The sequence below is a fragment of the Oryctolagus cuniculus genome, chromosome 6 (genome assembly GCF_964237555.1).
Source record: "Oryctolagus cuniculus chromosome 6, mOryCun1.1, whole genome shotgun sequence".
Classification (NCBI taxonomy): Eukaryota; Metazoa; Chordata; class Mammalia; order Lagomorpha; family Leporidae; genus Oryctolagus; species Oryctolagus cuniculus.
The window spans coordinates 133,309,680-133,337,577 of NC_091437.1; the positions used below are offsets into that span (position 1 = coordinate 133,309,680).

Consider the following 27,898-nt stretch of genomic DNA (forward strand, 5'->3'; position numbering starts at 1 on the left):
CATTATCCTACTAAGTGTTGGGCATGAAAAAGTAATTGACTAATTAAATGTATAGGATGACACAGCAGAAATCTCTCAACATTAAATGTATAGATTAATTATGACACAGGAGAAATCTCTCAACATTAAGTCAATTTTTTTACTAACAGGAGGCATGTAAGTGAACAACAGTGAAATGTCAGAATTTTTAAATCATAGGTCAGACTATCATATGAGGAAAGAATTTTTTAAAAAACTTCAGATTTCAAAATAATTTGATGATTTTCACCTTTCTCAAAGAGCTAAAACATGAGAGCTGTCAGAAGAAATGGTTCTTTCTCCATAAAGATGTAAGAATTTGTTGAACAACTGCAAAGTATTATTCTGGAGTCATTTGGGCAACTCCAAACTTCACAAGTTTTTAGGTATGCACTTTCTGGGAAATGTTTACATTTTTCAAAAACTGATGCTCTTCAAAGTGGTTGTAAATTTCCCTACAGGTTAACACAATCTCTAGTTTTAATATCTCTTGCCGATATTAAGACTGGTTAAGTTTACCTTTGGACTAGGTCTTCTCAAAACAAGATTAGGAGCCAAAACCAGAAATAAAGTGGAAGGCTTCTTTTATTTGTTCCTTTTTTCTTCTATATGACAACAGTAAAATGATCACAGTATTGATGGAGACAGTGGAGCACATTTGCCACCTGAACCAACAGGGCAAAGCAAAGGAAGCACAAATCCTACAGAAGTTCCAAGAACAAAGCACAAGGAAAAGAATGCAAAGTGCGCCCTCTATCGGTCCCTGTGTTTCAACTGCTGTTGTGGTTGGCTGGCCAGTTGTAGCCTGCAAAAGGTGAGAGACCAAGGCCATGACAGTACAAAAATTCTAAGATGTGCTGAAACAGAGGTAAGAATCTAGAAGAAACCTCCCTGGCTGGAACTGAAGAGTTCTGACCACGTGTGAACTGGCAGTGTGATACGTGAAGTCACAGCAATACCATCCCCACATGTCAGCCATCATAAAATTACAAGTATGTCTCAAACTACATATTGTTGTTGAGATTAAAGATTAGACTATATGAGAGGTTGTAACAAAACCATTTAGACTATCTACTTGTTCTGCACTTTTATCAACTCTTTAGGGGAAGGAAAGAATTTCACAATTGTCCTCAAGGATTTCTAGCCTCATAATTATTTATTGAAATTAATCTTGAGTTGGTACTTCCAGTATGGTCTTCTATCATTATGTATGCAAATAGCAAATGGCTTAAAACAAATATATTAATTTGAAGTGGCCATTTGGCATCATGCTAATTAGGAAAGTCTACTGCCTATCTCTTTAACCAATGCCTTGTAAACTGTTAAAGGAAAGAGACAAACACTGGGCCACTTTGAGACTTAGCAAAGACTCTAGAACATCTCCATATACCCCAAGAAGAGAAAATATTTTGCTTCTAATTTCAGAAGACTCACAAAACCCCCATCCCCACCTCTGATCCAATGTTAAGAAATCCTGCTCAAAACAAATGTGCTAAGTGGTATAACTTCTGTGTGAAGGCGGTTAATATCCTTCAGCAGGTGATAAAAGAAGATTGTGTAGGTTGGAAATGTTTTCCAAATAACTTAAGAAAAAATATTTTCTCTACGTTTCAGAGTAAAGAAATAATTTTTAGTGTTTTCTATCCTCTGTGGGTCATCTGATTTTATTATGAAATGTGCATACATCAAATACATGCACACCTACAAACATACACAGACATGAACACATTCTCTCTCACACACACACACTTTTTCTGGCTATTGGAGTGTCAGAAATAAATGTGTTTCAGAGGGCTTCAACAATTTCACAGAATGGTCAGCATTAGGACTAAACAGGTCAAGACACCGCTTCCAACACCAGCATCCCATATCAGAGCACCAGTTCCAGTCCTGACTGCTCTGTTTCTGATCCAGATTCCTGCTAATGCTCCTCAGAAGGCAACAGATGACAGCCCAAGTGCTTAGGTCCCTGGTATGCATGTGGGAGATCCAGATAGAGTTCCAGGCTCCTGGCTTCAGCCCAGCCCAGCCCTGGCTGCCACAGCTATCTGGTTAGTGAACCAGCAGATGAAGATCTCTCTGCCTGTTTCTCTGTATGTATGTATGTATGTATGTGTCTATGTGTGTGTATGTGTGTCTCTGCCATGCTTCTGTTCTAGTAGATAAAAGGTTTTTAAAAAATCACAAAAACATTATGAAAAAATTTCTGCCTGGATTTCAAAAACCTTTTGCATCAAAACAATTTCAATTTCCATGAACTTTTGGGTTTTCATATTTATTTACTTGAAAGGCAGAGCTAGAGACAGAGAAAGATAAAGTGATTTCCATCTACTGGTTCACTTCCCAAATGGCTATAACAGCAGGGCTGGGCCAGGATGAAGCCAGGAGCCAAGAACTCCATCTGGGTCACACATGGGTGTCAGCCTCAAGCACTTGGGCCATCTTCCGTTGCTTTGCCAGGTGCATTAGCAAGGAGCTGGACCAAAAAGTGGAGCAACTGGGCCCTCAACCTTCACCCACATGGGTTGGGGTCATCGCAGGCAGTGGCTTAGCCCACTGCACCACACCACTGACCCAGCGCACCCATGAACTTGGTAAAGCCTCCTTTTACCAGAATAATCAAAAAGTTTAGCAAATCAAGTATGCCAGTTTTTACTCAAGTATAGTCATGGTCTTACCCAACAAGCATTCCATACCCTTATATTTCAGTTATTTAATGTATTTGTTACCTAATGAGCATAATCATGGGTTGTGACAAGTTCTGAGGCTCAGTAAAAGTCTGAATTGAGGATATTTTGTATGGTTCGGGGCAATTTCTTCATGTTATTTTAAACTAAAAATTTATGTTGGGAATTTACTGTGTATAAAAGAAGCAGTAAATTCAGGAAAGCCAATTAGAATTCTAGCTCTCTTCCACTTGATTTTTACAAGTCACACTTCACTTTGGTAAGCAGCTCCTCTTCACTAAGTCAGATGACTCCCACCTCCTTAAAAGGGGCCATGAAAGTCACCGCTGTTCTGGGAAGCATCCCTGGTCAACCACCTCATCTCTTTACACCCACAGGACTGCACATGCAACACACACACACACACACACACACACACACACACACACCTGTCTCACAGCTGCTTCTGTCCACACAGCAATCATTACAGTAAAGTCATCAATGTAACTGCTTTTCTTCTACTAAGTTACCCATGTTATTAAAATGAGTCCCTTAAGAAGGTACATACCATTTTCTTTTATTTTCCCTTAAATGATTTTTTCACATGGGCTAAGAGTTTAGGGATGAAAATCCCTTACTGTCCCTTTTTCTATCATTCAAAGAACAAACAAATGTACAGATTCACAAATAGCCACTGATAAACGCTGAACTTTGGAACTCATCAGAAGAGACTTCAAAATGAGTAAAAAGCTGGAGTGGGGATTTTTATAGCTCAACATGTTTTTCCTTCCTCTAAATGATAAGTAATAACAATTACACCTAGGATTTAACCATTCAAACTTCCACTGTGTGCAAAGATTAGGGAATTAAAAAATCACTTCTCATTGAATCACTAGGATTATTTTGAGGGCAATCAACATACTCTCATACTCAATGACTTTTCGTTTACTCCAACTTGTGGAAGAAGCACTCGAGTAGGCCTAATTTGGAAGAGCAAAGATGAACATGCCACACCTTGCCCTAGAGAAAGAAACTATGGTAAGATGTGTTGTGCAAGGATCAGAATACAGGTAGAAAGAACATCCTCCAAGAATTTCAACACAAATATCTAAGTAACTATGAGGAAATACTTCACTTTGGCTTTTTTTAAGTGGAGAATTCCAGGGAGGCTTCCTGGAGGCAATGGCAATTTGGCTGAGCACATGATCAACAACACAAAAGCATGGAAATACCTGGTACACTTGAATATGCATTTTTTAAAGATTTATTTATTTAAAAGGCAGAGTTGCAGAGAGGCAGAAAGATCTTCCATCTGCTGGTTCACTCCCCAGATGGCAGCAATGACTGGAACTGCACTGATCCAAACCAGGAGCCAGGAGCTTCCTCCAGATCTCCTATGTGGATGCAGGGGCCCAAGAACTTGGGCTTTCTGCTACTGCTTTCCCAGATCATAGCAGAGAGCTGGAGCAGAAGTGAAGCAGCTGGGACTCAAACCGGCACCCACATGGGATGCTGGCACTGCAGGTGCTTTACCTGGTACACAACAGCACCAGTCCCACACTTGAATATGAAGAATCTGGTGTGGCTTAAGTGTACAGTGCTCTCAGGGTGGTGGAAAGCTGAAAAGAGGCTGCAGTCAGATGCCAATGCGTCTCGACTGTCATATAAGAGACCGATGTGTCCTCTGCAGTCAGTACGAAGGCACGGATGGGGCAGCCCTTTGGCCTCGTGGTTAAGACATCACTTAAGATACTCGCATCCCATACCTGAGTACATGAGTTCAACTCCCAGCCCGACTCCTGATGCCAGCTTCCTGCTCATACAGACCCTGGGAATCATCAGGTGACATCTCAAATAATTGGGTTCCTATGACCTGTGTGGCAGACTCAGATTCAACTCCCAACTCTTGGCTTCAGCCCTGGCCCAGCCTCAGCCATTCTAGGCATTTCATAAGTGAACCAGCAGATGGGACCTGCACTGCCACCTCTTTGACTCTCTGCTCTGCAAATCAAGATCATATTTACCTATCAAAATATATACAGAGGCCTGGAAGGTTTGGAAGTTGTTGGCAGAGAAGTAACATGATCAGCTCTGTGGTTGAAAAAATTCAACAAGGCAGCATTTTAAAGGCTGAAGTGAGAGAGTAGGTACTGAGAGATGAAGAGCCCCTGAGGTCCCGAGCTGGGAAATAGCTCTGGGACAGGAAAGGGTAGGACAGAGATAAGTAGCATTGCTGAGGGAGAATCACGAAAGTTGTGTAGCTTCAGCTACAATGAACTTGTAGAGGAGGGAACCAAACTTTCAGAAAGTCCAGTGAGGTGCCCCACCTTCCACACAGGAACGCCGTGGACAGCGACAAGGAACCCAAGCAGAGAAGTGCAGCTGTCAGAGCAGAAAGGGAGCCCGGAGCTGTGGAGGCGGGGCGTGCGTGCAGTGCCTCTCCTGGAGCACTAGCCGGCAAATCACAATGTGACGGTAAAATCTAAAGCTGCAAAACAAGAGTTGAAGGTACAGTTGAAGGACTCTAGAGGAAATTACATTTAAAGAGACAAGAAGGGGCTAAAAAAGTCCTCCAGGGCAAAGACTAAAGGTGAAGAAATATTAGTTTATGTCTATTCTGAAAGACAGGACCAAAGAGAAATGGACAGCAAACAGGAAGCAAAACTGGAGTGAAGTGTCACGAGCCAGAGGGGGATGTCTTTGGTAATGGATGATATCTCCAGAGAAAGGAGTAATGGACAGGGGAAGGGGACGATGACGTCATTAGAGTTGGCAATGACGCAAGTACGGAGCATGCACGATCATTAAACTCCTCCTGGGGGCTGGTGCTTAAGCATAGTGGGCTAAGCCTCCGCCTGTGGCACTGGCATCCCATATGGGAGCCGGTTCACTTTGTGTCCCTGCTGCTCCACTTCCAATCCAGCTCTCTGCTTATGGCCTGGGAAGGCAGACGATGGCCCAAGTCCACGAGAGACCCAGAAGAAGCTTCTGGCTCCTGGCTTTGGATCGGTACAGCTCCGGCCATTGCAGGCACTATAACAGACTTAAGAGTGAACAGGATTATCAAGCAAGAGAAATCAAGGACAGAAGTGAAGACAGGGGAAAGAAGACTACAAAGTACTGGAAAGAGGGAGGAAGTTGGAAATTTCAGGACTAGAAAGCAGGCAGGGCCCCCGCTGTGGCACAGCAGGTGAAGCTGCCGCCTGCATGCCGATATCCCATATGGGTGCCAGTTTGAGACCCGGCTGCTCCACTACCGGTCCAACTCTCTGCTATGGCCTGGGAAAGCAGTACAAGATGGCCCAAGTCCTTGGGCCCCTTCACCCAGGTGTGGGACCTGGAAGAAACTTCTGGTTCCTGGCTTCAGTTTGGCCCAACTCCAGCCGTTGCCACCATTTGGGGAGTGAACTAACAGATGGAGGCTCTCTCTCTGCCTCTCTCTCCTTGCCTTTTAAAAATAAAACCCTTAATAAAAATAAAGAAAGCAGGCTCCAACATGAGAAAAGCCCAGGGGAAAGATGAGAGCATGAGTGGGAGGTGGGCCTTGGAAAGAGGAAAACAGTCCACGCGCACTCTGTCTCATTCTTCCCCTACCCGTCCTTTCGTTCCAGGATGAACAGAAATGAAAGAATGGAAAAGTGAGTGAATCCTTTCTAGTTTTTAAACCTCCCTCTCTAAAAACACTCCCCTCTGTAGGTACATAGATACACACATGTATATACAGCCTCCCCATTATTTATCAGTGTTGTATATGCTCTTTAATAGCCATTAGCACCTCCATATTTACTACAGCTGGAAAAATTCATAAAGATGGACATGCAGCACTGCCTTCACTTAGCAATTTATCCTTTCTTGCTTCAGAAAATGTGCAAAGATAAACCTGATGACATTTTAAAAACTATAGAAAATTTAAACTTTCTTAAGTATCCCAAAGCTGACTCTCTCCTTTTAGCAGAGAGGTTATCAAGTACTTTATTGAAAGATTTGCCTGCCATCTATTTCCTGGACTTGGGTTGGATACGAGTGCCTATCTCCAGGAAAACAAAATGGTTTAAAGGCAGTCAACTGGAAAGAAAGAAGTCCAAAGTAGCCGGCATGCTCCATAACGGGAGGGTCGGTCTCTAAATAAATCAAGAGGCGGTTCTGCATTAAGGAATGAGAAGTGTCATTTCCAACATACGATTCCTGCAAATAATTCGGTTCTACTCAAGCTTGATTTCAAAAGTGGATAACCAAAGCCAGAATTAAATGGAGGCCTATGGGAACATCACCTATTTTGAATCACCTCCAAATTTCAGTGGTAAAATAAGATGTTGGTCTGAACACAGCAACTTTCTAGCCTCCCTGCACTAGTAAGACATCAGCTAGGAAAACAAAAACAAGATTCATGCAATTATACTGGAAGAAAAGGAAGCTGATTAAAAAAAGAAAGGATATGTTTATGTTGCAAAATTGAATATCTCATCAGCTTTTCTGAAATACTTGGGAAGTTGAGAAAGTAAACAAGCATACAAAATGCATTTTGAAGCCTTTCATTTAAGTGTAGGTTAATATGTTCCATATGCCACTTTGTCTTTTGAAAGAAAATGCTGTAAAGTAAACTTATTAAAAAGCACTTGTCAAAAACAACTGTCTCCAAATATCTTCATTACATTTAAGAATACAAGCACAAGTTCATTTAGCACTATAAAGAGAAAATGTTTTTTTCCAACCTCAGTTGCTAGAAACACACGACACTATTTGTGACAAATACTTCATTTTCATGGAAGAAGCCAAATCCAGTTTTACGGAAATACGATGTGCTAGAGGAAGAAGCTGAAGCTGCAGGATAGACAAATCTTCAGCAAACACTTGTGAGACCACACCCCCTACAATCTGACCACCAGAAACATGCATCCATTGCTGCTTCTGGAGGGCTCTATCAAGACGTTTTCATAATCCTTGCATAAAATATAACTAGACACATAAACAGAAGAGATGTAAGTCACTACATACCAAGCTCGAGAAATTCCAGAAGATCATAATAAAGTTATGATTTGTCCATCCACCTTTCTGTAATTCTGCCTGAAATGTGCCTTACAATCATTCCAAAATGTAAAGCTAGGCAAATGACCATCTACCACATAAATAAATCATGAGGTCCCAAGACAGATACAGGCAATAGGGGTTAACAGTAGCTAATAATGACTGTCATAAGGGGGGTGAGGAGGCAGCAAATCTTAACCCTGTTACCGTCCAAAGCATCAGTTGTCAATCAGCTTCTCTAAATACTGGCAATCTCTCCACTCTCCAAAGCTATTCATTCTCAGCATTGTGTTTGTGTGCCTAATTAATAACAAAAATTAGCACAGCCTGATGCCACTAGTGATTATTAAATGCATTTTTATTTTAAGATCTAGTTCTCAAAATAGGAGGAAAGAACTGTGATGGGTTATTATAGTTATAATACAAACTTTTATCCAAAAGTAGAGGGATGGGGGGGCAACATTCTATTTTCAATCCTCCGGCATATTTTGAAATGAAACATAGAGTTAAATTATACATTTGCTCTCTATTCCAGACTGGATGCAATTGATTTTAACTGACTAAATTATCTGATCTCTGCCAAGAATTTTATTTCATTAAGAAAATGATATTATGGAGCATCTGAGATCATAGAGCAGACTAAACATAATGCCAAAGGAGTTCTGAGAATGCTCCACAGTGAAGGTTTGATTATTTGCAGATGGAATATGAAAAAAAGAAAAAGAATCAGGTCCCAGGGGTAAGCCTAACCAATCCTGGTACCACTGCCGCCTACATCGCAGCACAAAGCCAAGAAAATAACTGATCTAAGCTACAACACCTCTTTTTTAAAGTACTAATCACATTTCTTCCTAGAAAGTAATATTTAACTGCCACTATCCAAAACAAAGGAGAAAAAGGAAATGTTGGTCCCACAATAAGCTCTAGCATGTCAACTGTCACTACTGACATGATCTGGCCAGTAGTCCAGCATGCACCAAGGAACTAATTTAAATCAATCTCCTTTGGGAAAGCCAATTGTTTGGTATGCACAACAATTGATGTAGGATCAATCAGTGGACATGAGATCAATTAAAACCAGCTTAAGTTTGTGACGAGGGACAATTCACACAACTTGAGTTAGATCTCCATTCATTTCAATACTCTCACAATGCAATTCTTAAGCTTCCTTGCAAAGCAGAAAAGCTACTATCACCCTACACTGTCTAGCCAGCCTTTAAGTAGTTCCACTTTTAATTAAAAACACAGTACACCCTTTGTTGGCACAGATAGTGTGGTCACTTTTAAAGACAGCAGTTATTTTAGCCAGAAACTTGGGATTTTGGAAGGGACATCTGTTCAGGAAAAAAAAAAGAAAAAACTTAATAGATTTTTTTAACAACCTTACCAATTTACATGTACTGGAAAGCATTTGAATTTTATTAAGTCGAAAGGTTGGTTTGGCAAAACTCAGTATGCACACTTTAGAATTGGGTTTATAAAATGTCAGCACATGGGGGTGTGGAGAGCAACTGCTCCAAGAGAGTTTTCACTAAAGCAGGCTTTGAAATAAACAGGTTCTGCCTCGGATATCCAGGAAGGCAGGGTATCTGCAGGGAAAAGCGTGCAGTATCACTTCTGGCCGCAGGAGTGCTGTAATGTCATTCTCCAGCAAACAGCATCTTTGCGCTGGTTTCTACTAAAACATGCAAAATTCCGCTGCATTCAACCACAATGGGACAGGCAGTGTGGATGAGAAAATAACCTCCGAATTAAGAAGTCCTCTATGAAACAAGATTTTGGCAAAGGGTTTCAGTTATTTCTATATATTTTGCAAACTTTAAGATCTTTGGCCTTTCAACTAAACAGATTGCAGCTTTGGCTTATCCAAGGGCCGAAACCTCTCCAAACACTTAAGACCCCAAGATAACCAAATATTGCCAGCTCTGCCCAACCTTACCTGGAAAACAAATTCCGGAGTACAGGAGCAGGTTGTGAGGGGAGAGGAGACAGAAAAGGACTTTTCCAAGGCGAGCATCAACAATATCAAACTTCCATGGCCTCTGGGAAGAAATTGCTCCCTAGTATTTTTATGTGGGATAGTTTCTGAAAATGAGAAGTATTTTCTAAGAGACAAAAATGAAAGATAGCAAGAGGTGTAGGGACAGGTGGTGGTAACAATGGCGAGCAGAGGCTCCAGAAGTCACCAGCTATCCTGAATTTTCCCCTAGACGGACCAACCTCGAACCCTGGGCGAGAACAGTTTAACGCCCTAAAAAGCCCTCTCCACCCTCTAGACAGAAGGCCAAGGAATCCCATAAAATGAGTTCTAAACAAATCACATCACAGGCCAAGTGAGACATTTATATCCCAGCAAAATTAAGATCTACGAAACAACCTCACGACAAAGTCTGCGCTGGGCGAAGACAAACAGCTCTCACCAGATTCCCGCAAGAGGCTGCTGCGCACTTCCCCCGCGAGAGTAATTGAAGGTGTGTGTGTCTGGTGTGGTTTATGTTGAAGTCCACCAGAAGGCTTAATTGCGCCCAACAGCACTTGCCTTAAAATGCAGTCGAATTAGCTACAGCCCCGGCAGGACTGGAAGTTAGAAACATGCGCGCACTCAATCTGCAGGAAAGCTAATTCTCTGAGACCTTTCTGGAGTCTTCCGTTCGCTTTCCCCGCTGCGCACACAAGTGATGGAGACGCACCAAGTGGTTAAAAAGCCGCAAGTGAATTTCATTGAGAACAGAAACCCGTCGGAATGGCAGCTTTCATGGAGAGCAAATGGATGGGAGCGCGGAGGGTGGGGGGCTGCTTAGAAAAAAAAAAAAAACCCGCAGAGGTACACTCCCCAGGAAAATTAGCGCACGAGCTGCTCATTAACTAAGAACTCATTTCGTCTCAAGTTCTAGCAAGAGAGATCACTGTTGCCCTTTTCCTGGGAAAAAAAAGGTCCTCCGGCTCTACTAGGCGCTCCTCCCCAGCACCCACCAACCCAGTGCTAGGTCTTGTTCACAGCTTTCTGGGGCCGGGATTTGGGGAGCACGTGGGTGGGGAAGGTAGAGAGAGAAACGCACCACAGGTTAGATGGCTAAGCAGACAAAGAAGGAAAAAAAAAAAAAAAGAGGAAAATGGAGCCAGATAAGAAAAGCGACCGAGAGAGAAGCGCGGCAGCGAACTTGGGTGCGCAGCGCACGACTTAGCGCGGAGCGCTCGCAAGACGCCGAGCTCAGGGGCCCCCTGCGCGTCGCGCTCACCGCGCCTACTGGGGACAGAAGCGACGGAGCGTCCCGCAGAGTCTCCGGGCGCCCAGAGTGGGAGGTGTGGCCCGCAAGAGCTGGGGTGGAGAGCAAGGTCCTGCCCAAATGAGCCGGCGAGCCCAGGCGTGGGTGAGCGCTGCGGGACGCCGCGCTCTTGGGGCAGAGGGGGACCCACCTCGCTTATTGCGTCTCCATCGGTTGCCTTGGCAGTGGCTGTAATCCATACAGTTCAGAATGATGAGCGCAAAGGAGAAGAGGCGAAACTGCATCTGGACGGTTGGCTGGGGAGAGGCGCCTCTCAGAGTCGGGGAACTGGAGGGCTCATCCAAGAAGCCGGCGCCGGCGCGCTGCTGGGGAGGACTCGGAGGGCGAGTCGCCGCTAACCCGGGGCCGCACGCGTCAGTTCGGCGCGAGCAGCATCTCTCCGCCGTGAACCTGAGACGAGGAGCGAGAAAGAGTGGGTGGATATGGAGACAGCCCCGGGGAGGCAGCTGCGCCTTCGCGCGTCCCAATTTAAAGACGGGAGGGGAGGAGGAAGCGAAGCCCCTGCCTGGCACGAGCGGTGGAGCGCACAGCTGCGGACAACAGGGAAGCGTGATTACAATCAGTGAATTAGCAACCTCTGCGGAGCCCCAGGCTCCGACCCCGCGCAAAGGGCGTCGTGCGGGCGCTGCGGAAAACGGACAGAGCCCCCCACCCTACCCCACCCCACCCCCATAGCACCGAGAGCTCAGGGTTCAAAGAACGCTCTTGGGCTCTTTGCGCCCCACGGCAGAGTCTCCCGGCGCCGCAGCAGCGGCGGCCAGGTATGGGGCGCCTACCGTGCGCACGTCGGTCTCGGAGGGCGCGGCGTGCCTAGGCACGGCGCTCCATCCCAGGTCGGGAAGCCGGCCGCTTCGTTAGCACGTGGGCCAGGGGAAAGTTTGCGGCGAGCCACCGGGAGCGCCTGGCAGCTACCGGGTCCCAGCGGCCGCCGCAGGGCGGGCGTGCGCCGAGGGTCGTCTGGGCGGGCGGCGCCCGGTATGAGCTGCCCTGGACAGGCACGTACGCGGCCACTGGGATGCTGCGTCCCGCTCGCAAGTGCTACCCCTGGGCAACGGGTGCGCCCGCTCTCGCTTTCCACTGCGTCCCTGTCCAATTGCGCAGCTTCCCGGGCTCTCTCCACGGCCCCTTCACAGCCAAGCCTTCGTCGTTTCCAAGCTGTGGGAGACAGAGATGTGGCGAGCGCACTTTCCGATGGAGATGCAGAAGGGCTGAGGCTCGGGATGCTTCTATAAGTAGGTGGTGCTGTGGTCCAAGGCATCTAAGTCCAGGCTGCCTCGGAGTTCCTGGGTCCTAAAGCCAGAAACGCTCTGGTTTCCCTGAGGTCCTAAAGAGCGCGGACGGTTTAGAGCGAGCCTCTGCCCGGGCGAATCCCTGTGCGGGCTTTCCCAGAGGAGGTGGCGAAAATGAAGAGTGGCTTGTGACAGAGCGCGCCCTGGCCTTGCTGAGCCTGCCTGGGAGCCCCGCCATTCGCCCTCGAGACGTCCTCTCAGGCGCTGTGCGGTCGGTCCCGAGCAAATCGCCAACCTTTCTGCAGAAGGATCGGACTGACCGACTGATGTCTCCGGCTGGATCTTGCTTTCTTTCCAAGCTCTAGGCCGAGACCGCTGTTTCTTACCGAAAGAGTTTCACCTTGAGCCACATCCCAGAAGATGCCACACCTCTGTCACTTTTTAGTTTGCATCTAGCTTTGTTTTGTAGGCAGATGCGTCAGCACAACTCAAATTAAAATGTGCTCTCTGTTTAGGTGGTGACGGGAGTGTTCCAATAGCTTTTGCTCATCTTCAAAACTACAAGTTCTCTTGACTTTGGTCCTCTCCTGGAAATCTTACAAAACCCTGTGCAGTATTCAAGAAATTGGGACCTTGATTCTTTAAAGAAAATCTCGCTTCCCACTGGAGTGTTTCTCATTCCTAATCCTCCTCCCTCCTACTCTTCCCACTCCCAAAGTCTCCTGCATGAAACTTCGGGTGCCTTGGATTTGGACAAATACCCTATTTAACAATGTGTTGTGTTAAATACACTTGATGCTACCTGATTGCATTCTGGTAAACCGCTCTGCTGCATTCACTGCTGTGAGAAAGAATGTGCTTAGTCCTCTGCTAAACCATGGCACTGGGAGTGTCTCCATAGATATGCCCACGGATAATACCATATTATGGTAACATTTCTTGGCATTTAAATTCCCTTTTGTATTCCTTCAGTTTCAGAAGACATTCAGAAAGTTAAAGACTCGAGACAATTATATAGAAGCCATAGAAGGTTAAAATAATGATTGCTGTATTTCACAATTGTGTATATGGCTATTTTATGCATTGCAAGTATATAGCGATATTTGTGTGTGAAACATTTCAATGTTAGGGACCTGGGTTGTGCATAGTGGGTTAAGCCACTGCCCACAACACAGGTATCCTACATGGGAGCAGCGGTTCAGCGGTTCAAGTCCAGACTGCTCTGCTTCCGATCCAGTTCCCAGCTATTTGCACCTGGAAAAGCAGTGAAAGATGGCCCAAATACTTGAGTCCCTGCCATCCATGCGGGAGACCCAGATGGAGTTCTAGGCTCCTGGCTTATTGTGGCCATTTGGGGAGCAAACCAGCAAATGGAAGTCTCTCTCTCTTTCTCTCTCTCTCTCTCACTCTCACTCTCACTCTGCCTTTCAAATAATTAAATCTTTTTTTAAGATGTCAGTGTTACTTCCTTTATGCCTAAGGACAGCCCAGGAATCTGAGGTGAGATCACTGGTACCACTTCATAGATAAGAAGATCCAGCCCTGAGACGGGCCCACAAGGCACAAATAAAGATGAGAAGATGAAAAGTACAGAAACAATTGATCTGTTTCAGGCCTTCTGAGTCCTTGATTTTTGTCACAGAATTTGGAAGAAACTGAGAACACTTCAGCCTGGGAGTTGACCAGCTTTAGACATAATGACTTGATATACTACTGAATAGCTCTCCAACACCATAAATGCATACTATCCAGAGTATCCTTGCATGTACACAACAAATACATTGCACTTGGAAAGGAGGTAAATCTATGGGAGAAAACAGTCTCTTCTAATAAGCCCCCTGCCTTCCTATATACCTTTGAGTCCCATTCAAGTTCCATGTTAAAGGTCCGTGTTTGGCACAGTAGTTACGTCACCTCTTGGAATGTCTACATGCCGTAATAGTGCTTGGTTTATATCCTGGCTTGTCTACTTCCAACTCAGCTTCCTGTGGGAGGCACATTCTGGGAGGCAACAAATGAAAACTCAAGTACTTGGGTCCCTGCCACCCACGTGGAAGACCTGGAATGAGTTCTGGGCTCCTGGCTTCCTCATGGCCCAGTGCTGGCTGTTGCCAGCATATGGGTTGTGAACCAGCAGATGGAAGGTGTCTCTGTATCTTTTGCTGAATCTGTGTATGTGTCTGTCTCTTTTTCTCTGTATCTCTCTGACTTTCAAATGCAATGAAAAAATAAATAAATGTTTTTAAAGACCAATGGTTTTCTGTGTCCTACATTTAAAAACAAAAATAAGCACAAGTCCAAGCAGACCTAGCTCTACCATGAACCACCTGGCTCATTTTAGGCAATTCTCTGGATCTCTCTCCTTGGCAGTATTGTTAGAAAAGCAGACCAATGTCTCTTTCACCTCTGCCATGTTTTTGGTATACAATCAAGTTTGTCATTTTGATGAGAAGGGCAAACCACTGAAGGACAAACTCATCAGTGATGGGGTTCTCTGTGGGGAAAGAAGAGAATTAACATTGTCAGTCTTAGTTAACTTTATACGCCACCTTCAACCTTATCCCGTCAAAGATAACACTCCATAATTGTATTTATTTGAGAGACAGAGAGACTAAGCCCCTCTGCTAGTTCACTCCCCCAATGCCCACAAAGGGCCAGTTCTGGGCCAAACCAAAGTCAGGGAACACTATCCAGGTCTCCCACATGGGCAGCAGGAACCCAATTAATTCAGCCATCACTGCTGCCTCACAGAGTCTGCACTGGCACGAGGCTGAAGTCAGGAACTAGAGCCGAGGATCAAACCCAGATACTCCAATGTAATATTCCTATGTGGGACACAGGTATCTTAACCACCAGGCTAAATGCCTGCCACTCCATAATTTTAACCATTTGCCCACTTGTCTTTTTTCATGTTTACATCTATTAAACAAATTGACCAAGTTTTCACAGAGCTGGTGCTGTAAAAATTCTTTTTAATGAGCTGAATCTCAGGGTTCAGTTAACTGAAAAGTAACTCTGGTTAATAAAATGTCAGCTGGGGGTGGGTGTTCTGGCACAGTGGTTTAAGCCAGCCCTCCAGACAGCCATATCCCACTTCAGAGTGCTGGTTTGAGTCCTGGATACTTTGCTTCAGATCTAGCTTCCTGTTAATGCATCCTGGGAAGTAACAGATGATGGCTCAAGTACTTGGGCCTCTGCTACCAACTCGGGAAACCTGGATGGAGATGCTGGTTCCTAGCTGCAGCCTGGGCCAGCCCTGACTGCGGAGGGCATTTGGGGAGTAAACCAGTGAACGGAGGATCTGTGTCACCCTTTCTCTGCTGCTCTCTCAAGTAGATGTTTTCACAGCACCAGCTTTGTGAAAACTTGGTCAATTTGTTTAATAGGACAAAATAGGTTATGGGGGACATTAAGATTCCTAGTTCTTTCTTCTTATGCTCTCTTCTGTCTCTGTTTTTTAAAGAACCCCACTGCATTTCAAAAACCTGTCATTCTTTGATTTTGGAATACCTACGAGTCTCACATATAATCCATGTGGCTAATTTGTTGCTAATGCAGACCTTTTTGTTATCTACTGAATATTTTCCCTGATTTCGAGAGCCCAGGATTGTTCTTGCTACTAAAAAAATACACCCTAGCAGTTCCTAAACTGTAATTAACTTTAATCCCCTTCCTCTGCTTCCTTTCCTTTCTAAGCTCTGAACGTGTTGTTGTTAAGGTTCACAGGTTCTCCTTCTTGGAGACTCAATGGACATTTTCTTCAATTTAAGTAAACATGGTGAGCTCATCAAACTCACTTTGTGAATAGATAGGTGCCTCATCAGCATATTGATGAGGTTGACTGCATTTCACTCAAAAGTGATAGAGCAGTTAACTGATGGCAAGGGTTCTACTAAGGAGGCAACTTTTGTATTCTACTTTCTCGACTTGTGATTCATTCGTACAACTTAAAAGTCAATCCTTACACAAAGGTGCACATGGAAAAGGCTCGCCAACCTCCCTCCCTAAGGCAATCAGTTCTCCGACTTAGAAACAATCAGTTATTCTCATGTATCCTTCCAAATTTTAAGTATACTTCCAGAGATATTTTATATTTATTAAGGGGCCAGCACTGTGGCGCAGCGAGTTAAAGCCCTAGCCTGAAGCGCCAGCATCCCATACGGGCACTGGTTCTAGTCCCGGCTGCTCCACTTCCGATCCAGCTGTCTGCTATGGTCTGGGATAGTGGTGGAGAATGGCCCGCATCCTTGGGCCCCTGCACCTGCATGGGAGACTTAGAAGAAGCTCCTGACTCCTGGCTTCAGATCGGCACAGCTCTGGCAGTTGCGGCCATCTGGGGAGTGAACCAGCGGATGGAAGACCTCTCTCTCTCTCTCTGTTTCTACCTCTCTCTATAGCTCTGTCTTTCAAATAAATAAAATAAATCTTAAAAAAAAAGAAAATATGTTGTGAAGATATACATACAGACAGTATGGGTCACCCTTCTCTCTTTTGTACATCTAGTGGCAGGCTATATTCACTAATTTGCAAATAGATTTTGTTAACTTATCTTAGAGTTCATTCGACATCAGTTCATAGAGAATTTTCCTATTCTTTTTATGCAGTTATAAATCTCTTGTTATATAGTTATATTTAGCCAGCTCCCCACTGATTTATAGGTTAGTCTTCTTCTGTTATAAGTAATATTTCTAATTTGTTCATGAAACAGTTTATTTTTGCATTATGTATTCTTAAATGCAGAAAAGTTGGGGCAGTGCTGTACAGCAGATTAAGCCACTGTCTGCAGCACTGACATCCCATATGGGCAACTGGTTCGAGTCCCAGCTGCTCCACTTCCTATCAGGCTCCCTGCCAATGGCCTGGGAAAGCAGCGGAAGATGGTTTCTGGCTCCTGGATTCAGCCTGGCCCAGTCCTGGTCTTTGTGGCCATTGAGGAGTGAATTAGCAGATGGAACATTCTCTCTCTCTCTCTCTCTCTCTCTCTCTCTCTCTCCCTTTCTCTCTCTCTCTCTCCCTATCCTTATCCCTATCCCTATCCCTCTCTTTCTCCCTGTCTCTTCCTCTCTGTAACTCTGACTTTCAAAGAAATAAATAAAACAAAAATTAAAACAATAATAAAAAGCAGAAAAGTTGTATCAAGGGGCAAGAGTTGATACTCAGCTGTTAAGGCTGCTCCATGTCCAATCCAACTCCTTGCTAATGTGCTTGGGAGGCAGAAGATGATGATCCAAGTACTTGGATACCTGCCACTCACATGGGAAACCAGGATGGAGTTCCTGAGTCCCAACTTCCACCTGTCCTAGCCCCAGCTATTACGGGCATTTAGAAAGTGAACCAGCATATGGAAGATCTCTCAATTTTCTGTCTCCCTCACTTCTCTCTGGTATTCTTCCAAATAAATAAATAAACCCATTTTAATTTGTATGAAAGAATTGTGTGTGTGTGTGTTCTTCAAATTGCCTTCTACACATGCTTCTATTGTATTACAATGTGTGAACATGCCTCACTCCCTATGTACCAGTCAACACTGGTTTTTGATACCTGTAGGCAAAAAGTGGTATCTCATTAAATTTTAATTTGTGTTTTTCTCTTAAATGAAATTATGCATGTCTTTAATATGTTTGAATCATTTTCCTTTCCTGTCTTCCTTTGCCATGAAGTCTTTGATATCATTTGCTTCTTTTAGTTTTGTGACTTTTTTTATTTTTGCTTTGTAGAATTTGCTTATATTGATACATCTTCTGTGATTTGAGTTGCAAATCCTTTCCCAAGTTTATCGTGTCTTTTAACTCTACATAATACTTTAATATGTAGAAAAATTTAATATATTCTTATGTAGTAGAATTTGTCTATCTTTTATAGTTTCTCTGTGTCATAATTGATAAAGCTCTCCTGCCCCTGATGCCATCATTTTTAAATTTTCATTTGGGAGCTTGTTAATATTTATTTTCAACATTTAAAACCAAAGGATTTTAAAGGTTTTATGACTGTATTCAAACTTTTCTGAATCTTTCTAAAGTATTTATGTTCACAGATTTGGTTGACCTTGGTTCTGATTCTTGTTTTCATTAGCTAATCAATTTAAAGTTCTCTTATCTTTTATGTTATCAGATATTCATATTCTCAAGTTTCCAGTTTCCCACAATCTTTGTATTCATTGTTGATATTTATTGAGGTTGCATGCACTCTTCTACTCTAGAATTCATCCTTTAATTTGGATAAATAAATTATGGCATATTTTCCATTGTGTCAATATTGATAGTATAATTTTCCCTGTTACCTACAAGTTTCATATCCATTTCCCAGCTACATGTGATAGCCTACCTTCATTTATTATATTTTGAGTGAAGTAACTAATTTAATATGAAAGATCTTCAACAAGGTCACTGACCAGTCCTTTTCCAGACTAATTTGTTATTTTTAAAAGCCACATCATAATCACTTATTTAACATTTGAAAAATGTGTAAATATCTGCCTCCTCCAACTATTAATACTGTGTTCTGTGACTTGAGAACTATTCTGTAGACTGATGTGATAAGGCTCATTTTGCTCTCCATCCCCATGGAAGAAATCCAGGAGGCAGAGTTGTTGACTTCAAAGGAAGTCCAACGCAGAGCAGCTGAAAGGAGAAAAGTCAAGACTTGACCAGAAGTTTTAAATTTACTCCCTTACTGAAACTTGTGTGCCCTGAACTCTTTTGAGCTAACGGAATATGCGACATTTCCATTCTTTTTCGTGTGTGAATGTGGTTGCTGGAAAAAAGAGTTACTACACTCAACTAACAAGAGATACATATAGGTTCTCAGCCTTCTAAAGAATCAGGCTTAACACTCACTAACGTCAATAGAATGTCTGTTTTCACTGCATTTGTGTCCATTCAGTTAGCATAGCTAATAAACACTGGACAGAATAGGTAACTCCTTAGAGCAGGAAATACCCTCCCCAGAACTTTTTTGATATTAGTATCCAAATTAAGAGCAACTATTCCTCCCATAAGCCCTTGATTTGTCTTTAGTTTGTAGTCATAATGAATTACATTTCTACTCAGAAGAAAATTTATGCCGCTTCCTCAGCAAATAAAAAAAAAGTATGTAGCAAACATTTTAGGTACTAATTTCATTTCTTTCTCCATTTTACGTTTCCACCCTTTGCCATGGTTGTCTCACTTACTTTTAGTGTATATACATTGCAGTATTATGTGCATCTCTATAAGCCATTTTAACCTTGGAACGCTATGGAAAAAATATTAAAGGTAATAGAAACAAATACATACAGGACAGGGAACAGATGTGGGGCTGTGTCTTCTCTAACCATGTATTTCAGAACCAGGGAAACAAACATGAGTGGGTATGGAGATCAACTAGGCCCATGGGGAAACAGACTCAAGCCAAAGATTCATTAATCACCCAATCTTCTACGTCCCCTCTCCAGTGAATCACCGTGATTTTGAGGTGCCAAGAAATGGTTGTCAGTTAAGAGTCAATGTTCACCAGGTACTAACAGTCTGGTTATTTTTCTTAGAACACAGTCACCTGAATGGATGCCCCCAAAGTGCTGTGCGGGCGGGAAAGGCAAGAAAAATGGTTTATGGTTGAGAAGGCTTGCTCCGGAAGCTTCATTCAAGGAGCTCTCGGGCTATGAACTGGCTTGCGTCTCAGACTGGATCTGTGAGTGTCATGGTGACTCAATTGTGCTGCTGTAAGCCAGACTGAAAGTGTTTCCCTTAGAAAAAGCAAGTAAGTGGCTGGCGCCGCGGCTCAATAGGCTAATCCTCCACCTTGCAGCACCAGCACTTCCGGTCAGGGTGCCAGATTCTGCCCCGGTTGCCCCTCTTCCAGGCCAGCTCTCTGCTGTGGCCCGGGAGTGCAGTGGAGGATGGCCCAAGTGCTTGGGCCCTGCACCCCATGGGAGACCAGGAGAAGCACCTGGCTCCTGGCTTCGGATCAGCACAATGCGTCGGCCACAGCGGCCATTGGGAAGTGAACCAACGGCAAAGGTGGACCTTTCTCTCTGTCTCTCTCTCTCACTGTCCACTCTGCCTGTCAAAAAAAAAAAAAAAAGCAAGTAAGATACCTTGGTTACTTATATGATTAATACCAGCTATAATCATATTTCTATTTGCAAAGCACATACTATAGCAAGGATATATCATCCTTGATTTGACATGAATATCAAATATTAACTTTTCCATATACAGTTCCTCTACTGTATGACATAAGACATATTATCTGTCCTTAGGCTTATATATCAGCATTTATGAAATAGTGAGCATGACTCATCCAAAAAAGGATATTAGCCCCAAAATGAATAAAGGGGTATATGAGACTTTTGGGAAAAAGGTTGGTATCTTTTTGTGTGTGGACATGACCTCCATGTTGTGTGTCAGCATGAACTTGCTTTTGTCTTTATTTGGAAATTAAATGTGGTTAAGAGGTGTATATTAGATACCAGACTGTCAAGAGATGGACTGTTGTGGTTTTCATTATGTCATCTGGGATAAATTGGGAAATGTATTTCTCAAATCTGCTGTTGTGTAATGATTTTGAGTTCAAGTTGGCTGAAAGAGGAATTTATATGAGAATTGAGGGGGCAGAAATAAACCAGTAGTTAAGGCTTTCTGAAAGTCTTTTAGCCATAAAATGCAATGAAGGATGGAAGCCAAGGTCCACAGCCAGTAGCACTTGAAGTTCACTCTCCTCTGCTCTACCTCCTGCTCTTCTTCCTGGCAGGTGGCCCGGCTGACCCCGCAGACCACAGACTCACCACTGGAGACTACACTTAGTGGTGATGCCTTTCCAGAGCCCGCTCCACAGACTCCCCTGTTGCCGCGCACTCTGAGGGCTGTGTGTGCTTGTCATCTCAGAAGTCTTAGTGACCCCTCTGATATCCCATGTTTCCCAGAACTTCATTTCCTCAACTCCTCAAAGAACTGTGCAAGATCTAATTCCCACAATAACCCCTTGATCCATAAAAGCAGTGATTCTGTTCCCCTGACTGGACCATGATGATACAGGTGTTATCTTTGATTTTGTACTCTAAAAATAGAAACACATCCCCCTTTCCTTCTGCTTCTTTCCTGTATACCATGCCCCATCCTTCAAATATGGTTAAATCAATATTAAGTGGTTCAATTACTATGACTAAATGTGTTACTCAGAGCTGAGACATGTGATAAACAGGACTACAATTACTTTTCTGAATAACTTTTTGTTCTCTCTGGAATGATCAGCATCTTGTTTTGTCCTCTGCAGACTTTTCTGTGACTATCCAGAAACTCAACGCAAATTCTCCTCTGTTCACCTTAATCCTCTCGTAATATATTCATACCAACCATCCCCTTTATTTCATCTTCTTGAAGTCTCTCTTGAAGCCTCTGTCATGCTTCAATTAGACCAGTTACCCTTTGTGCCTGATACTCAGCTGTCCTTCCGAGATGTCCCCTCGCCACCTTCCTAGAGATTCCCTTTCCCTCTCACTTCTGGTGGATTTTCCCTTTCTGCTGTTTCATGTCTTTCTCATTACTGGTTAACTCTTCATTGTAAATAAATTACATTCTATTAGAGTTTCCCAAAAAGTTTCACATGGAGTACTGTTTTGGAAAGTTTACATATCTAAAAATGTCCCTGTTCTACCCTCATAACTGATTGATTGGGTATGAAATTCTGGATTCAGGTAACTTTCACTTGGTACTTTGAAGACACTGCTCATTGCCCTTTATCTTCCAGTATTGCTACTGAAAAACTAAACCCACTCTAATTACTGATACTTTTTATATTCTCATCTGGGACTCACTCCCAGAAGCTTAAGATTCTAAAATTGCCCCAAAACTATTTTAATTTTTTCCAAGGTATTTCTGGGGGATTGATGGGCTTTAAATTTACAAATTTATGTCCTTCAGTTCTCTAAATATCCTTATATTATTTTATGGATGATTTTCTACTTTATTTTCTCCTCTTTCTTGGAGCAGCTTTTGTTCAAGTATTGGACAGTCTAGAGTGGTCCTCTAATTTTCTTATATTTTCTCTATTTTTCATCTTCTTGGGTATTTTTTCTCTAGTTTCTAGAATACTTTCAATTTATCCTCCATGTCTTGTAATTTTCCATTGCTCTTCTCATTTTTTTTTAAATTTTAAGACTTCTCTTTTTGAAATCTTCTTTACTAAATAGTCTGTTTCTTCCAAGTTGCTTTTCTCTGTGTTGTTTTCATCTTTAACTTTCATCTCCGCCAACTCTCTTTCTTTTTATTTATTTGAATGACAGAGAGACAGAGAGAAATCTTCCATGCTCTGGTTCACTTCCCCAAATGCCTGAAGCAGCCAGAGCTGAGCCAGATTGCAGCCAGGAACCCAAAACTCAATTCCGGTGTTACAGGTAGTGGGGGTTGGGGGAAGTACTTCAGCCATCATGTGCTGTCTCCCAGATTGCATATTAGCAGGAAGCTGGGTCAGACGTGAAGCCAGAACTCAAAACCAGGCATTCCAATATGGGATGCAGGTGCCTTTCCACTGTACCAAAAGCCCTTCCCAGATTTTCCTGATATTTGGTAATTCTTAAATATTTGCTTACACTTAAAAGTGAAAAGCTGATTTAAAACTCTTAGCACTTGGGTTATGCTTGTCAATTATGATTTTAGAATATGGTAAAAATGGACCACAAGTAAATTGATTGAGACATTTCTTGAGGAAATCAAAGATCATTTATTTTTACTAGAGTTGGTCATACGTCCCAGAGAAGAGTTTGCCAATGTTCCACTAAGAAGATAACTGCTGAGGGAAGAGTGAGGGTTGACAGTGGACAGTTAATGTCTTTTTATAAATGTTCATTTATTATTTATTTCATTTGAAACGTAGGAAGAAGACAAAGAGACAGAGACAGAGACAGAAAGACTGTGAGATCTCCCATCCCCTGGTTCATTTTCCAAATGCCCACAGCAGCCAGCACTGGGCCAGGCCAGAACTCAATCTGAGTCTTTCATACGGCTAGCAGGTGCTTAAGGACCTGGGCCATCACCCCTGCTTTCCAGTGTGTGTGTGCAGTGTCAAGAAGGTGGACTCAAAAGCAGAAATAGGACCTGAAACCAGACACTCCAAAGTGGGAAGCAGGCTACCGCCCAAGAGGATTTTTCCCTGTCTTTTCTTTTGTTCTTCTTTTCTTGTAGATTTCCCCCTTCGTAAAAAAATCATTTTGCTTTGGATATACTGGCATGTTAGGAGAGAGCAAAATTATAGGAATGGAAGTCTATTCTATTGTTACTTGTCTTCACATGTTTTTCCTTCACACATTCAACAAATATGCATTGAAGTCCTTTGTACTGACAGTGTTATAGGTATGGAGAATATCACAGTGAATAAGAAAGGCAAGATCTTCGCCCTCAGGGAACTTACATTCCAACTGGGAGCAAATAAATAATAAAAAAATTGACTTTGCTTTCCAAAGTTTTTGTTTTATTTTAGAACATTTTCTTTCAATGCAATTTCCAAAACTCCCAAATAATCATTTCCAAGTATCACCAATGGCTTAAATGTTACTTCATTTGCTTTATAATTCATTTTATCTCTACAGCTGTAAATTTTTTATAAACCACTGATGAGTAAGTTTTAAACACGTTAAATTCTTGAGTGTTTATATCCTGAAAGCAATAACATCCACTTATATAACTTCGATATAATCAGGATTAGAAAATTTATCATTGGTACAATACTAAGTAACCCACAGTATGTATTCAAACTTTCTCTGTTGCCCACCGAGTCCAATAAGTTACAAACTACTTATTATTCAAATCCTGATAGAATCCAGAGTCCTGAGCTACACTTAGTGGTCATGCCTCAGTGCTCTCTTTGCTCTGCAACTGTTACTTAGTTTTCTTTGTGATTCATGGTTTCATTTTTGAAATTTTCTAAAACTTATCTGAAAGGCAGAGAGTTAGGGAGAGACAGAGAGGCCAACAGATATTACTTATCCACTGGTTCACTCTCCCAGTGCCCATAACTGCTAGGGCTGGGGCAAGTCAAAGCCAGGGGCCAGGAATTTGATCTGGTTCTCCCACATAGGTGACAGGAACCCAAGTACTTGCGCCATCACCTGATGCCTCCCAGAATGTGCATTAGCTGGAAGCCGGGATTAGGAGTACAGCCAGGACTCAAACCCAGGCACTCTGAAATGAGATGCAGGTCTCTCAAGGGGAATCTTAATCTCTACGCCAAATGCCTGCCCTCCTGCCTGGATATGTTTGAAGAACTCATTGAACATTTCTACATTTGACTTTGTTTAATATTTCCTCATAATTAAAGTTATGCTCTTTTTAAGGAGGAATTCAACAGAAGTGACCCTGTGTCCTGAGCAGAGCATATAATCAAAGGGAAAAGGATGCCATGTTGACCCATTACTCAATGTTTAATTAAGCTGTTAAGACTTTGCATGATAAAACCACATTTCCTTTTGATATTGATAATATGGGAAACACTTAGAGAACTATGGAAATATTCTCTCATCAAACTTGCATCCACTACTTTTATAGCTAGGGTTTCTTATCTGAGTCAGTTACCACTCTAATGATTGACAAACATAACAATATAATTTCTTCTACTTTTACTCACTGCCATTCTACAAGAAGGAAGAGCTCTTTGTCCTCTGGGTGTGGGTGATTGATATCAGTGTGAATCTGTGGTCAGGTAGACTGTTCGGTCAGTTACAGTGTTACTGTATTTACTTTGATGATCAACTTATCCCTGATTTGGTATGTGCTGTGTTCTCTGTCCTTTTGATATGTTCCCAACGTACTTTGCATAAATTTTTACTTTTTGGCACAACCATAACTTCCACACTCATCTTGCATTTTCCCTGTTCCAGCATTGCCATGAGCCTTTTTTCCAAGCAGCTTTGGATCTTTTATTAGAGAATTCTATTTGTAATGAAAATCTGGTTGTCATGTGTATATGTTCTACTGCATTCATAGGTTCTAGTCCATCTCACTATCAAGGCAGAACCATGAGCTTTTTATGTCCTCCATTCTGTCGTAACCTGCACAGCAACTTTTCCAGGGTGAAGAGGGGATGCAGTGCAATGAATAAAGCCAAAAACAAGAGATTATGGGGGCCAGAGAGAACCTTTCCATGAGCAGAGAAGGAGCTCTCTGCCTTGCCTGCAGCTTTTATTTCCTCCAGATAACGCCATCTCCGGCCGCATCAGCACCCACAAATTCGCCTCGGTGACAGCATGCATCAGGTGATCTCTCTCTAGGAGGAGAAAGAGAAGAAGAAAAGCTGCAACCCCTCAGCTACAGCGGACAATCTGGCTCTCTGAACAGAAGAATATGACATTTGAAATCTCCATGAGCCAGTTCTGTGACATAGCTGCCCCCCACCCCTTGCAATAAACAGACCCTTGTCCATTATCCTGGAATGTGATGTCCAAGGCTTTGTGGCAGGAGCCTTCCCATGACCTGAGGCATGAGAGGACTGTTCCGCATCCATGGCCTTCCAAGAAATGCAGGCATGATGTTCCTATCTCCTCAAGAGCTCGCCAAGATGGGACCTGGGCAGTCCTTGGCATCTCTCCCTTTTTGTTTTCTTATTAAGTCAGAATACAGTAGCTGGAGCTGAAGTTTTGTGTCTTCTGGGCAGTTAATCCTCCATGTCGACAGATCATGCATAAAAGAACAAACATAGTTAATAAGATAACAAATGCAACACATGTAAGCCAAAAACGAGTATTAATCCATGTCAAAGGGTTAGCAAAAGAGAAAGCGTTTTTTTATACCCTGCCAAGTGTCTATAGCCGAAGTGTCCTTCTGCACGTTTTGAAGGTATAAGATTTGCCATTGTAAACGTGATGTCAAGAGGAGGTGGTGGAGTTACAGGGGGCATCAGGAATGTCAACCTCATTGCTGCAGGACCTCCGCTGGAACTAACATCCATCCCACACATTAGGTGGTGAGGTCTGAGTTGGTGTTGCTCATGGAAACTCTTGATGTTTTGTGTAGATATCCAAGACGTTTTTTTGGAAAAACAAAAAGTCTTGACCAAATGTTAATATCGGATCAGGCCCAAACCACACCCCACTCTCTGGGTCTTTCTAATATATTGTCCATGCCCTTTAGACTCTGTTTTTTTCCAATGTAGTTCCATGGGTAAGAGTCCTTGAACACTGCAGATAAAACAGTTCAAAGTTAAGAGAGCTATCAGTAATCTCTGCATAGGGCTATCTCCATTGTTTTATTTTATTTTTTTTTAAAGATTTAGTTATTTGTTTGAAAGGCAGAGTTAAACAGAGAGAGAATGAGAGGCAGAGAGAGAGCCTTCCATCCACTGGTTCACTCAGATGGCTGCAACAGGCAGAACTGCACCAACCGATCCAAAGCCAGGAGCCAGGGGCTTCTTCCAGGTCTCCCACACAGGTGCAGGGTCCCAAGGACTTGGGCCATCTTCTACTGCTTTCCCAGGCCACAGTAGAGAGTTAGATTGGAAGTGGGACAGATGGGGCTCAAACCAGTGCCCATACAGGATGCTGGTACTTCAGGTGGTGGCTTTACCAGCTATGCCACAGTGCTGGTCCCTCCCTTGTTTTTTTAAGTGATACTTTAATCACTGATGTTGGCACTCAACAATTGCTTGATCTTGAGAATTATTAGAAATACCAGTAACATATTTAATCTTCCATATATTGTAGAATGAAGAAAAGAGTTGAATGAATATGCAGGACCACTATCTGTTTTAACTTGTTTTGGAACTCCCAGTACAGTGAAGGAAGCAAGGCAATGGTTAATAACTTGGGAGATTTTTTTCATCAGCAGTGGCAGTAATCCAAAGGGCATGTGAGGAGGTATCTACTGTAACATGTATAGCTCCCATCTTCCCAAACGGGAAGAAATGGGTAGTCTCCATTTGTGAGATTACATTACAAACCAGTCCTCTAGGGTTGACTCCTGTCTGAGGACCTTGAAGTTGGTGTAAGACACACTGAAGACATGAAGCAACAATAAACTTTGCCCGAGTGAGACTGAGATTGGAGGCTGGTGCTATAGCATAGTGGGTTAATCCTCTGCCTTCAGCGCTGGCATTCCATGTGTGTCGCTCCCCCTCTTCGTGGAGGAGCAACACTAAGCCCTGCCTAGGCTTCATATCCGAGTCACGGCACCATTATGTCGCTCCCCCTCTTCGTGGAGGAGCAACACAGGACCCTGCGCTGTTCTTTTGTCCGCTCGGCCCTCCCCGGGTTTGCTGCTGGTTCTTCCCGGGTTGGCTACTATCCCTTCCACCTCCGTGGAAGGACAGTTCCCCCTGGCCACATTCCCCACTTCCGCAGGGGAGCGGCACACCGCCGGCCGGCTCTCTCGGGGGCTGCACGGGTTCCCTTAGATGTTCCCCATAGATGTTCCTGGTGCATGCCGTCTCTCTCCTCCTTTATAGTCCTCCTCCGCCAATCCTAACTCGGCTGCCCACACGCCGAGTACGCTGCTCTCCAATCAGGAGCAAGTCCTACAGTTTATTAGCTGAACTGGAGGCAGCTGTGCGGAAGCTGTTTACTTCTCTCCCAGCGCCATATTGTGGGAGAGCAGATGCATAGAATAAGTCTTAATTTCAGTAACTTAGTCCAGTCCGGGCTGCTCCCCACACATGTGGACACTGGTTCTAGTCCCGAATGCTCCTCTTCCTGTCCAGCTCTCTGCTATGG

At 43.3% G+C, this 27,898-nt stretch overlaps 1 protein-coding gene across 2 annotated transcripts in view; it reads right to left on the reverse strand.

The window, feature by feature from the left end:
- Positions 1–12,459, reverse strand: part of RSPO2 (R-spondin 2) — a 184,054-nt gene extending 171,595 nt beyond the window's left edge. The window contains exons 1-2 of one of the 2 annotated variants that reach the window (XM_008255829.4): positions 11,773–12,459; positions 11,127–11,386 (exon numbers count right to left, since the gene is read on the reverse strand). In XM_008255829.4, coding sequence (XP_008254051.2) covers positions 11,127–11,386; positions 11,773–12,254 — 742 coding nt within the window. In that variant the 5' untranslated portion in view covers positions 12,255–12,459. The remainder of the gene's footprint in view (positions 1–11,126; positions 11,387–11,772) is intronic. The other variant, XM_002710731.5, reaches the window with a different exon arrangement.
- Between the last annotated feature and the right edge of the window lie 15,439 nt (positions 12,460–27,898).